Below are 14,421 nucleotides of genomic sequence, written 5' to 3' on the forward strand. Positions count from 1 at the left end.
AGTAGGAGCGTAGGGAGAGGACTGGGGCTGGCGGCGTGAACACAGCCTGCAGGACATTAGTGCGCCACGGCTAGCAGGGAGGCAATCCGGGGAAAAGTCTGGACCTGCCGAAGAGGCAAGAGACTTTTTCTTCCCTCCTTGTTTCCTGGTGCGCGAGGAGAGGGGATTAAGAACGCTGCTTAAAGGAGCTCCAGAGACGGGCGCAAGCCGCGGCTAAAAGCGCGGACCCCAGAGACAGGCATGAGACGCTAAGGCTGCTGTTGCCGCCACCAAGAAGCCTGTGTGTGAGCAAAGGTCACTATCCACACCCCCCTTCCAGGGAGCCTGTGCAGCCCGCCACTGCCAGGGTCCCGTGATCCAGGGAAAACTCCCCCAGGAGAATGCACAGTGCGCCTCAGGCCGGTGCAACATCACGGCGGCCTCTGCCGCTGAAGGCTCGCCCCGCACTCCGTGCCCCTCCCTACCCCTGGCCTGAGTAAGCCAGAGACCCCGAATCAGCAGCTCCTTTAACCCCGTCCAGTCTGAGCGAAGAACAGATGCCTTCCGGCGACCTACACGCAGAGGCGGGGCCAAATCCAAAGCTGAGCCCCTGGGAGCTGTTGAGAACAAAGAAGAGAAAGGGAAACCTCTCCCAGCAGCCTCAGAAGCAGCGGATTAAAGCTCCACAATCAACTTGATGTACCCTGCATCTGTGGAATACATGAATAGACAACGAATCATCCCAAATTAAGGAGGTGGACTTTGAGAGCAAGATTATGATTTTTTTCCCCTTTACCTCTTTTTGTGTGTATATGTATGCTCCTGTGTGAGCTTTTGTCTGTATAGCTTTGCTTCCACCATTTGTCCGAGGGTTCTATCCATCCGTTTTTTTCTCTTAATAATTATTTTTTTATTTTAATAATTTAATTATATTTTATCTTACTTTATTTTCTTTCTTTCTTTTTTTTCCATCCTTCCCTCCTTCCTTCCTCCCTCCCTCCCCTTATTTCCTTTTCTTTTCTCTTTCCTTCCTTCTTTCTTTTCTTTCTTTCTTTCTTTCTCCTTCCTCCCTTCCTTCCTCCCTCCCTCCCCTTATTTCCTTTTCTTTTCTCTTTCCTTCCTTCTTTCTTTCTTTCTTTCTCCTTCCTCCCTTCCTTCCTCCCTCCCTCCCTCCCTCACTTCCTATTGTTTCTTTCTACTTTTTCTCCCTTTAATTCTGAGCTGTGTGGATGAAAGTATCTCGGTGCTGCAGCCACGAGTCAGTGCTGTGCCTCTGAGGTGGGAGAGCCAAATTCAGGACACTGGTCCACAAGAAACCTCCCAACTCCACGTACTATCAAACGGTGAAAATCTCCCAGAGATCTCCATCTCAACACCAACACCCAGCTTCACTCAACGACCAGCAAGCTACAGTGCTGGACACGCTATACCAAACAACTAGCAAGACAGGAACACAACCCCACCCATTAGCAGAGAGGCTGCCTAAAATCATAAGGCCACAGACACCTCAAAACACACCACCAGACGTGGACCTGCCCACCAGAGAGACAAGATCCAGCCTCATCCACCAAAACACAGGCACTAGTCCCCTCCACCAGGAAGGCTACACAACCCACTGAACCAACCTTAGCCACTGGGGACAGACACCAAAAACAACAGGAACTACGAACCTGCAGGCTGTGAAAAGGAGACCCCAAACACAGTAAGTTAAGCAAAATGAGAAGACAGAAAAACTTACACAGCAGATGAAAGAGCAAGATAAAAACCCACCAGACCTAACAAATGAAGAGGAAATAGGCAGTCTACCTGAAAAAGAATTCAGAATGAGAGTAAAGATGATCCAAAATCTTGGAAGTAGAATAGACAAACTGCAAGAAACATTTAACAAGAACCTAGAAGAACTAAAGACGAAACAAACAACGATGAACAACACAATAAATGAAAGCAAAAGCAGTTCTAAGAGGGAAGTTTATAGCAACACAATCCTACCTTAAGAAACAGGAAACATCTCGAATAAACAAGCTAACCTTGCACCTAAAGCAATTAGAGAAAGAAGAACAAAAAAACTCCAAAGTTAGCAGAAGGAAAGAAATCATAAAAATCAGATCAGAAATAAATGAAAAAGAAATGAAGGAAACGATAGCAAAGATCAATAAAACTAAAAGCTGGTTCTTTGAGAAGATAAACAAAATTGATAAACCACTAGCCAGACTCATCAAGAAAAAAAGGGAGAAGACTCAAATCAATAGAATTAGAAATGAAAAAGGAGAAGTAACAAGTGACACTGCAGAAATACAAAAGATCATGAGAGATTACTACAAGCAACTCTATGCCAATAAAATGGACAACCTGGAAGAAATGGACAAATTCTTAGAAAAGCACAACCTGCCGAGACTGAATCAGGAAGAAATAGAAAATATGAACAGACCAATCACAAGCACTGAAATTGAAACAGTGATTAAAAATCTTCTAACAAACAAAAGACCAGGACCAGATGGCTTCACAGGCGAATTCTATCAAACATTTAGAGAAGAGCTAACACCTATCCTTCTCAAACTCTTCCAAAATATAACAGAGGGAGGAACACTCCCAAACTCATTCTACAAGGCCACCATCACCCTGATACCAAAACCAGACAAGGATGTCACAAAGAAAGAAAACTACAGGCCAATATCACTGATGAACATAGATACAAAAATCCTCAACAAAATACTAGCAAACAGAATCCAACAGCACATTAAACGGATCATACACCATGATCAAGTGGGGTTTACTCCAGGAATCCAAGGATTCTTCAGTATATGCAAATCAATCAATGTGATACACCATATTAACAAATTGAAGGAGAAAAACCATATGATCATCTCAATAGATGCAGAAAAAGCTTTCGACAAAATTCAACACCGATTTATTATAAAAACCGTGCAGAAAGTAGGCATAGAGGGAACTTTCCTTAACATAATAAAGGCCATATATGACAAATCCACAGCCAACATCGTCCTCAATGGTGAAACACTGAAACCATTTCCTGTAAGGTCAGGAACAAGAAAAGGTTGCCCACTCTCAGCACTCTTATTCAACATAGTTTTGGAAGTTTTAGCCACAGCAAGCAGAGAAGAAAAGGAAATAAAAGGAATACAAATCGGAAAAGAAGAAGTAAAGCTGTCACTGTTTGCAGATGACATGATACTATACATAGAGAATCCTAAAGATGCTGCCAGAAAACTGCTAGAGCTAATCAATGCATTTGGTAAAGTAGCAGGATAGAAAATTAATGCATTAATCTCTGGCATTCGTATACACTAATGATGAAAAATCTGAAAGTGAAATCAAGAAAACACTCCCATTTACCACTGCAAAAAAAAGAATACAATACCTAGAAATAAACCTACCTAAGGAGACAAAAGACCTGTATACAGAAAATTATAAGACACTGACGAAAGAAATTAAAGATGATACAAATAGATGGAGAGATATACCATGCTCTTGGATTGGAGGAATCAACACTGTGAAAATGACTCCACTACCCAAAGCAATCTACAGATTCAATGCAATCCTTATCAAACTACCACTGGCATTTTTCACAGAACTAGAACAAAAAATTTCACAATTTGTATGGAAACACAAAAGACCCCGAATAGCCAAAGCAATCTTGAGAACAAAAAACAGAGCTGGAGGAATCAGGCTCCCTGACTTCAGACTATACTACAAAGCTACAGTAATCAAGACAGTATGGTACTGGCACAAAAACAGAAAGATAGATCAATGGAACAGGATAGAAAACCCAGAGATAGACGCACGCACATATGGTCACCTTATCTTTGATAAAGGAGGCAGGAATGTACAGTCGAGAAAGGACAGCCTCTTCAATAAGTGGTGCTGGGAAAACTGGACAGGTACATGTAGAAGTATGAGATTAGATCACTCCCTAACACCATACAGAAAAATAAGCTCAAAATGGATTAATGACCTAAATGTAAGGCCAGAAACTATCAAACTCTTAGAGGAAAACATAGGCAGGACACTCTATGACATAAATCACAGCAAGATTCTTTTTGACCCACCTCCTAGAGAAATTGAAATAAAAACAAACAAATGGGACCTAATGAAACTTCAAAGCTTTTGCACAGCAAAGGAAACCATAAACAAGGCCAAAGACAACCCTCAGAATGAGAGAAAATATTTGCAAACGAAGCAACTAAGGATTAATCTCCAAAATTTACAAGCAGCTCATGCAGCTCAATAACAAAAAAACACACAACCCAATCCAAAAATGGGCAGAAGACCTAAATAGACATTTCTCCAAAGAAGATATACAGATTCCCAACAAACACACATGAAAGAATGCTCAACATCATTAATCATTAGAGAAATGCAAATCAAAACTACAATGAGATATCATCTCACACCGGTCAGAATGGCCATCATCAAAAAATCTAGAAACGATTAATGCTGGAGGGGGTGTGGAGAATAGGGAACACTCTTGCACTGCTGGTGCGAATGTGAATTGGTACAGCCACTATGGAGAACATTATGGAGGTTCCTTAAAAAACTACAAATAGAACTACCATATGACCCAGCAATCCCACTACTGGGCATACACCCTGAGAAAACCATAATTCAAAGAGTCATGTACCAAAATGTTCATTGTAGCTCTATTTACAATAGCCAGGAGATGGAAACAACCTAAGTGTCTATCATCGGATGAATGGATAAAGAAGACGTGGCACAGATATATAATGGAATATTATTCAGCCATAAAAAGAAATGAAATTGAGCTATTCGTAATGAGGTGGATAGACCTAGAGTCTGTTTTACAGAGTGAAGTAAGTCAGAAAGAGAAAGACAAATACTGTATGCTAACACATATATATGGAATTTAAGAAAAAAAAATGTCATGAAGAACCTAGGGGTAGGACAGGAATAAAGACACAGACCTACTAGAGAATGGACTTGAGGATATGGTGAGGGGGAAGGGTAAGCTGTGACAAAGTGAGAGAGAGGCATGGACATATATACACTACCAAACGTAAGGCAGATAGCTAGTGGGAAGCAGCCGCATAGCACAGGGAGTTCAGCTCGGTGCTTTGTGACCCCCTGGAGGGGTGGGATAGAGAGGGTGGGAGGGAGGGAGATGCAAGAGGGAAGAGATATGGGAACATATGTATATATATAACTGATTCATTTTGTCGTAAAGCAGAAACTAACACACCATTATAAAGCAATTATACTCCAATAAAGATGTTAAAAAAAAAAAAGATCTTTTCTGACCCACCTCCTAGGGTAATGAAAATAAAAAAATAAGTAAATGAGACATAATTAAACTTAGAAGCTTTTGCATAGCAAAGGAAACCATAAGCAAGACAAAACGTCAACCCTCAGAATGGGAGAAAATATTTGCAAATGAAGGTACCAACCAGGGATTAACCTCCAAAATATACGAAGAGCTCATGCAGCTCAATATCAAAAAAACCCCAAACAACCCAATGAAAAAATGGGCAGAAGACCTAAACAGTTCTCCAAAGAAGACAGATGGCCTACAAACACATGAAAAGATGATCAACATCACTAATTTTTAGAGAAATGCAAATCAAAACTATAATGAGGTATCGCCTCACACCGGTCAAAATGGCCATCATGAAGAAGTCTACAAACAATAAATGCTGGAGAGGGTGTGGAGAAAAGGGAACCCTCCTACACTGTTGCTGGGAGTGTAAGCTGGTACGGTCACTATAGAGAACAGTATGGAGGTTCCTTAAAAAACTAAATATAGAATTACCATATGATCCAGCAATCCACTCCTGGGCATATATCCAAAGAAAAGCATGATTCGAAAAGATACATACAACCAGTATTCATTGCAATGCTATTTACATGCCAAGACATGAAAGCAACCTAAATTTCCATGGACAGATGAACAGATAAAGAAGATGTGGTATATATATATATATATATATATATACAATGACTATTACTCAGCCATAAAAAAAGAATGAAATAATGCCATTTGCATGGATGGACCTAGACATTATCATGCTAAATGAAGTCAGACAAATACAATATCATATGATGTCACTTATTTGTGAAATGTTAAAAAAAAAAGAGAGACAAATGAACTTATTTGCAAATCAGAAACAGAATCAGACTTTGAAAGCAGACTTGCGGTTGCCAGGTGGGGGAAACGTCCGGGGGAGGGCTAAATTAGAAGTTTTGGATTAACATATACACACCACTATATATAAAATAATCACCAGGGACCTACTGTATAGCACAGGGAACTCTGCTCAATATTCTTTAATAACTTAAATGGGAAAAGAATTTGAAGAAGAATAGATACATGTATATGTATAACAGAATCACTTTGCTGTACACCTAAAACTAACACAACATTGTTAATCAACTACACTCCAAAATAAAATAATGATTAGGAAAAAAAATGTTTTGTTGTTTAAGCTATCCAGTCTATGGTATTTTTGTCATAGCAGCATGAATGGACTAAGACACCATGTCAGCCCCTTTCTGAACTCTGTGCCTTTATATATGCAATTCTAATTTTCTCAGTCTGTTTTTCTACCCCACCTCCCTTCCCCACCCTGGTTTTTGTTTTGTTTTGTTTTTGTTTTGCCTCAAATCTCCTACTCCTTCTTCAAGACCCAGTTTAAATGTTACTTCGAAGGAGAAGTCTTTAGGGGCTTTTTAAAGGTGAAGTTAATTGTTAACAATCTGTTATATGACTACTTTCCCAAATGGATAGTAAGCTACAGGACATCAGGGATACTGTCTTATTAATCTTTGTATTCTTAGCACCTGGCTCAGAGTAGGAGCTTAATGAATATTGAATGAGTGGAATAATATCTTAACAGCTTGTTAGAAACAGAGTTTGTCTTCCTAATTAAATACAGCCATTTATAATTTTTTTGTAGTTATAAAATAATACTTAGGAATACTTAGGTTACTCTGACATTTTTAAGGACTGGATAAGTGTTTTTTGGATTAAATAAGTATCCAAATGATCAACAACGCCTTAGAAATGACTTTAAAAATATCTTTCTAAGATATCCCATGCTCTTGGATTGGAAGAATTAATATTGTTAAAATGGCCATACTACCCAAAGTGATCTACAGATTTAATGTGATACATATCAAATTACCCATGACATTTTTCACAGAACCAGAAAAATCCCAAAATTCATATGGAACCATAAAAGACCCAGAATTGCCAATGCAATCCTCAGGATAAAGAACAAAGCAGGAGGTATAACCCTGCCAGACTTCAGACAATACTACAAAGCTATAGTCATCAAAACAGCATGGTACTGGCACAAAAACAGAAATATGGAACAGAATAGAGAGCCCAGAAATAAACCCACATACCTACGGTCAATTAATCTTTGATAAAGAAGGCAAGAATATACAATGGGAAAATAACAGTCTCTTCAGCAAATGATGTTGGCAAAGTAGGAGAGCCACATGTAAATCAATGAAATTAGAACACTCCCTCATACCATAGCACCACTATTCACAACAGCCAAGACTAGGAAACAACCTAAATGTCCATTGACAGATGAATGGATAAAGAAGATGTGGTACATATATGTAACAGAATACTACTCAGCCATAAAAAAGAACAAAATCATGCCATTTGCAGCAACATGGATGCAATTATGGATTATCATACTAAGTAAGTCAAAAAGAGAAAGAGAAATACCATATGATATCACTTATGTGTGGAATCTAAAATATGACACAAATGAATCTGTCTATGAAACAGAAACAGACTCATGAACATAGAGAACAGACTGGTGGTTGCCAAGGGGGAAAGGGTTAGGAGAGAGATGGAGTGGGAGGTTGGGGTTAACAGATGTAAGCTTTTATATGTACAGGGGATAAACAACAAGGTCCTAATGTATAGCATAGAGTACTATACTCAGTATCCTATGATAAACCATAATGGAAAAGAATATTTAAAAAAGAATATATATATATGACTGAATCAATTTGCTGTACAGCAGAAATTACCACAACATTGTAAATCAAGCATATGTCAATAAAAAAATATTGATCAGAGTAAATTAAAAAAATCTTTCTATAATTCTTTGAGCATATCAAAATTCTACACTTTATTTTTCTCTAGATAGAACATTTAGAAAGCAATTTATAAAGCAGAAACAACTTACTTTATTTCGATCTTGTACAACCAATATTTTTCTAGTATTTTCATCAAATACAGCTCCTGTTGGGGGGGGGAAGATAATTGAGAAATATGAATTTCATTCACCTCAGACTACTCCCACACTATTACCTGTGGTCATCAAAATCCTACCCATCCCTGAAGGTCTACTTCAAATAACCACCTCATTCATGAAGAGTTGTAAATTTCTCCAGCAAGAAATCAGTTGCTCAGTTTTCTAGGTTCTTTTAACAACTTAGGAGTACCAATGATGATTCTAGCGTATGCTAACTCGTAGGATAATCATTTGCATCTCCTTCTCTAGATCATCTATTCCTGACAGTATAAATAATCTTTCTATCCTTTTTTAGCGTTTAGTGTCCAATATTTTTTAAAATTAAGTTTTATTGGAGTATAGTTGTTTTACAATGTTGTGTTAGTTTCTACTGTACAGCAAAATGAATCAGCTATACGTATACATATATCCCCTTTTTTTGGATTTCCTTCCCATTTAGGTCACCACAGAGCACTGAGTAGAGTTCCCTGTGCTGTACAGTAGGTTCTCATTAGTTATCTATTTTTATGCTAGTATCAATAGTGGATATGTGTCAGTCCCAATCTCCCAATTCATCCCACCCCCCTCCCCGCTTCCTCCTTTGGTGTCTATGTTTGTTCTCTATGTCTGCGTCTCTATTTCCGTTTTGTAAATAAGATCATCTATTAGTGTCCAATTTTAAATGCCTAAAAAGATTTATTGAGTCAATGAATTGACTTTTCCATTCTCATTTTTATTCCTTGAATCACTATGTATAAGCATGGGTTGTGCTCCCTGATGATCCAAATCTCAAATATCTCAATATTCAGTTCAAGACCTCCTCCTTAAAGCACTTAAATTTCTTTACCATGTTATGTACACAATGTTATAACTTACCAATATATTGCTTTGGAATATTCAAGTTCTAGTCCATTGCTTTTATTTACTCATTCATCATATACATTGCCCAGCATACTAGGCATTTTACTAGATGTTAGGGACTCAAAAATAAGTTTTTGTTTTTTTTTTTCTCTCTTTGGGTAATCCTAGGTCAAAAATACAAATGACACTAATGATTTGTATTAGGTTCCTTTAAATGCTTTAATTTTAAAATTATTTGTATTTACATCATGTGGGAAGATACTGTTAAAAACATATTTTCCGAGCTTTCCTGGTGGGGCAGTGGTTGGGGGTCCGCCTGACGATGCAGGGGACACGGGTTCGTGCCCTGGTCCGGGAGGATCCCACATGCCGTGGAGCGGCTGGGCCCGTGAGCCATGGCCGCTGGGCCTGCGCGTCCGGAGCCTGTGCTCCGCGGCAGGAGAGGCCACGGCAGTGAGAGGCCCACGTACCGCAAAAAAAACAAAAACAAACAACAAAAAAACCATATTTTCCACTTACTCATCCATTCTTTTAATATTAACCGAGCTCCTATATATAATACATACAGGTTCTATGTATAGCATATTAATTGAGATCCTATTATGTGTCAGGTACTTTTCTAGGTGCTAGGGATACAGTGGTGAACAAAACAAAATGCCCCATCGTTATGGGGTTCGTGTTCTGGTGTGTGTTTGAGGAGGTGACAAATAAATAAAAAATTAATTACATAGAACATGAGATGGTGATAAATACTATGTAAAGGTAAAATATAGTAGGGAATAGATATGTGCAACACAAGGAAGAACTATGTTCTCTGAAATTAAAACACCACATTTTAGTATTTCAAAGCCAAGAAGGGAAACCACAAAGTGAGATATAATTTAATGTTGGATTCTATTAGAAAATATAAACTGTAATTTAATTGGACTTTAAAAGGGATAGAATGCCAGGAAAACCTATTATTAAATTTTAATAATTTGTGATTGCTCAAATTGAACTTTTTCCTAATTCACTATAAACATGAGCCAAAATCAGCACTGCTAAACACAATGTGAGCGACCCCTGTTGGTCACAACATAAAAGTTAAATAAAGCCAAAGAGATCAGGGATTAAATAGAGATTATTATTATATTATAATTAGTCAGGTACTGTACTAAGTGTCTTAGGTGCATTATCTCAGCTATTCCTCATAATAATCCTGTGAGTGGTATAATTTTGAGTGCCCAAGTTCACACAGCCCTAAAACTGACGTCCTGTCTGGGTCCCAAGCAGGTATTCTTCTCACTGTGCGACACTGCCCCTCCACCACACTACAACTGCCTTTTCAGAGGGCTGACATTGCCAACTGAAGATCTACCCAACCATTCATTTGAGAAATATTTACTGAGCACCTACTTTACACCAGACACTGTGTTTAGCCTGAGGATAAAATGGTAAACAAGACAGATAAAATACCTGCCTTTGTGGAGTTTATATTATTGTGGGGTCGATTAAGTATATGACATAATTTCAAACTGTGATAAGTACTATAAAGAAAAACAGAGGATAAAGGGACAAAGGATGATGGGACTGGCAGGTGGGAGGACTCTATTTTATACAGTAAGGTCAAGAGCTTTCCTGAGGAGATATTTCAGCTCTAAAGAGCTCGATAAACAAAGCCCTGGGGAAGAGCACTGCAGGAAGAGGAGCCAGTAGGTTTAAAGGCTCTGAGACAGATAAAAGCTTGCTGCATGAAGAACAGAAAGAGAGCCATAGCTCACTCCATTCCAGTGTAGGGGAGGAAAGATTTTTTTCTTCTACCCACTTAGGTTCTGCGTCTGGGACCTGTGAGTTGAACTGACAAAGTACAGATAAATGGATAAGAAGTATATAAATTTTATTTGATGTTAATAATTTTACGTGGCCTGAGTAGGGGTGGAGAAAGAAGTGAAGATCCCCCCAAAGTGTTAGACCCAGGGGCTTATGTTCCATTTTAAGAAAGAGGGATAAATTGTGCAGAAATGACAAGAGGAAAAGGGGTGTGGGCTAAGGAAGGTAAACTGTGAAAAAGTGACTAGGAACTGTTTGGGAAACTAACAATATAATGGCTGTTTTCACGAGGTTTGCACAGATTCATCTCTGTGCCAACTCCCCGGCTCCGGTGACAATGTTCTCCTCTTCATGGTAGAAAAGCTCAGAATGATCAACGTGCCAAAGGGGCACTTGGGGTGGCGGGCTGTGACTCCCTTCACCAGCTATGCCTTCTGCAGCTTATAAACAAGTGTCAGCTATTCTCTCTTCACCTAAAAACTCTGTACCTTCCCAGAAGAATTCCTCACACCACCTCCTGATCCCAACAGCCACTTCAAATCCTAGCTGGCCTTCAAGACTCTCATCAAGTTTCCGACCCTGAACTCCTGTGGCGTATCTTAACTCTAATATACCATACTGTACTTGGTTATAAACAAGTTCTTCATAGGATACTCTTTACGCATATATTACCAATTCTGTAGTACTAACTGGAAACTCTGCTTTGAAAGTCTGTACCAATGAATTGATAATTATCTTTATATCTTTCCCATGAAGTGTGAGGCTGCCATCAAATTTTCAAGTGGTCTTTTGAAGTAGAGCTGAATGGGAAGTTGCTGAATTGCCTCTACTTGCTAGAGGGGAGTGAGACCATGGACAGAGAAAACATTAGAAATCCTTGAACAACTCCTTTAAAAGACTTCAAAGATGCAAACTACCTTTAAAAACTCTTGTAAATTATATAAAGGCAAATAATACTATTATTAATAAATTACTAATAATACATATTACTGCTTTATTTCATAGTAAATCATAAGGATTCTTTCCTATTTTTGTTTTTTGGGAAATCTAGTTTTCTTAACCCTGGTTCTCAAAGGATAGTCCTAGGACCAGCATCAACACTAGCAGCTGTAGCAGCAGAGCACTTATTAGAAAAAGCAATTCTCAGGCCCCACCCCAGACCAACTGAATTAGAAACTCTTGGGGCTGGGGCCCAGCAATCTGTTTTAACAAGCCCTCCCGGTGATACTGATGCACTCTCTACAATGTGAGAACTCCTGTCTTCACCTAAAGCAAGTCTTCTCTCAAGACTGTCTCTGAAGCTAACCAGTGACTTCAAAATTCTGTATTTAAATTATGCTATTTTAAAACAACTGTTTGGCACAATGACTTAATGTAAATATCTCTAAGAAGTAATGTTCAAATCACTGAAAAACTGGTTTGCTTTGCCTTCAATTCAACTTAAAAGTTATCTTTTATTTTACTAAATCACATAATTAGTACTAATATGTTTTACCATAATGAAATGAATCTATTCCCTGATCCCAATTCATTGTTACTATTTCAGTAGTGAAGTTCACATACCCATGAAAAACATGTTCAAACATATCCTTTGAAAAACTAAACTTGCTTGTTCTCTGTGCTGCCCTCTGCTGATTCATAAGGCAAACTTCATCTATTTAAAGTATCAATACCAGCTGCAGTTCCAAGGAGGACAATCATTTAATCAACTTATTCATTCCACATGAACCAACTACTGGCTCATCTGTAAGAAGAAACTGGGTGAACCTTTAAAAAGTTAATTGTGATCAACATTAGTTTGAAACAGACCTGCAACTCCCACTTGATGTGTAGCATATCCTGGTAATCTGCTGGGCCCCTCTCCCAGCCACAGAGTCAGCGTGGATGAGTCCGATTCTGCGTGGTGAAAGCAGAAGCCCAGGGAAGCGGCAGGGGCAATAAATCGACTTTGGAGGATGGGAATGTGCAGCCATACTGCTACTCTACCTTCTGATCTCCATTTCTGTATTGCAGCTGAAACACAGAAGAGAAACATCTGTAAATATTTTCCAGTGAGAGGAGTGGAATAAAGTAAAACTCATCTCTGGGTGTCACCTCCTCCAGGAAGCCAAGTTTAAGCTCCACTTCCCTTACTAGTTAGCTCTCTTTGGGGGCGGGCGGGCGGCACGGGGGAATCGCAAAATGTACTGTTCACATACACCAGCAGCACATAAACTACCACGTTTTATTATAATTAATATATGATTTTTCCACCAGACTGAATTCCTCGAAAATAAAGTCAATATAGTGATGATCTTTATGTATCACCTGACACAATACCTGGCACATAATTGGTGCTCAATAATTGTATTAAAATGAACGAATAAACTGATTTAAATAAAACACCATTTCATTGTTGTTCCTTTTAACAATCTTGGTTTTCATCTTTATAAATGACTATTATGGGCTTTTATTTACTCTTCCTTTAAAAGTCCTGTCTCTCATATATATGTGTGTGTGTGTGTGTGTGTGTGTGTGTGTGTGTATATATATATATATATATATACACACACACATATATATATTTTTGGTTTATACATTTCAAGGTGAAAAATATAACTTTGTTGTTAAATAATGTATGGTAGTTCTAGAAAATTTTCAAAATAAAGTACAATGAAGAAATCAAAACTTCACATTAGCACACAGATAAATTTAAAATCGACATTTTTTGCATGAATATAATTTTGGAATTGACATACCATATATAATTTACAATATTTTTTTACTACATATTATAAATGTTTTGCTATGCCATTAAAATTCTTTAACGAACACACATTTTTAATGACTATAATTCTCCTCATATAGGTCTACCATAAACTACTTAACTGACCTCCTACTTTTGGACATTTAGATTGTTTCTAACTTTCCTTTATTACAAATTATACCATGACAAACATTAAAATAGATTTTCGGTCTTTGACTTTAAATGCTTACTTTATTACTTGAGACTGAGCCAGGGAAAAAAGATGCTAACATTTATATGGCCCTTACTAAATTCCAGACATTTTAGATACACTGTTTCATTAAGTTCTCACAACATGAAAGGCAGGTATTATCACCCCTAATTTATAGGTGAAGAAATGAATACTTCCACAGTTTTAGAAAAACTTTTCAGATCACTTTCTCTATCCATCATCGCGATCTTTACAACAATCCTGTAAAGTGTGTGTGGAGAGAGGGGGAAGACTTGTTTATTTGTTTAATGGTTAGATTCCTTTCCCTCCTCTTCTATGGCCTCTGCAGTAAGCATCTCCTGGTTAAGGACCATCTTGCTCTACCTTTTTGAAGTCAGTGTGCCTAACACAGTGACAGACAATGTGGGAGCCTTAATTTAACATACCTTTTGATTTGGGGCTGTGGCGCCCCTTCAGATCCTTCTCACATCAATCCTTCTCTGATTAAATCTTTTTAAAAACTGGCAGAATTACATAAAGTGAAATGCATAAAACTTAAGTGAACATTTGGTGAGTTTTGACCTATGCATACATCTGTGCCACCCACGCTC

At 38.3% G+C, this 14,421-nt stretch overlaps 2 protein-coding genes across 3 annotated transcripts in view; one reads left to right on the plus strand and one right to left on the minus strand.

The window, feature by feature from the left end:
• FGF2 (fibroblast growth factor 2) overlaps positions 1-11,710 on the plus strand; it is a 90,609-nt gene extending 78,899 nt beyond the window's left edge. Inside the window, exon 5 of the mRNA XM_060148676.1 lies at positions 11,631-11,710. The gene's annotated coding sequence lies outside the window, so the exon portion shown is untranslated. The remainder of the gene's footprint in view (positions 1-11,630) is intronic.
• Positions 1-14,421, minus strand: part of NUDT6 (nudix hydrolase 6) — a 41,241-nt gene that overhangs the window by 23,901 nt on the left and 2,919 nt on the right. The window contains exons 2-3 of one of the 2 annotated variants that reach the window (XM_060148670.1): positions 12,684-12,887; positions 8,157-8,212 (exon numbers count right to left, since the gene is read on the minus strand). In XM_060148670.1, the coding sequence (XP_060004653.1) occupies positions 8,157-8,212; positions 12,684-12,887 (260 nt within the window). The remainder of the gene's footprint in view (positions 1-8,156; positions 8,213-12,683; positions 12,888-14,421) is intronic. The other variant, XM_060148673.1, reaches the window with a different exon arrangement.

Source organism: Lagenorhynchus albirostris, chromosome 4, assembly GCF_949774975.1.
Source record: "Lagenorhynchus albirostris chromosome 4, mLagAlb1.1, whole genome shotgun sequence".
Classification (NCBI taxonomy): domain Eukaryota; kingdom Metazoa; phylum Chordata; class Mammalia; order Artiodactyla; family Delphinidae; genus Lagenorhynchus; species Lagenorhynchus albirostris.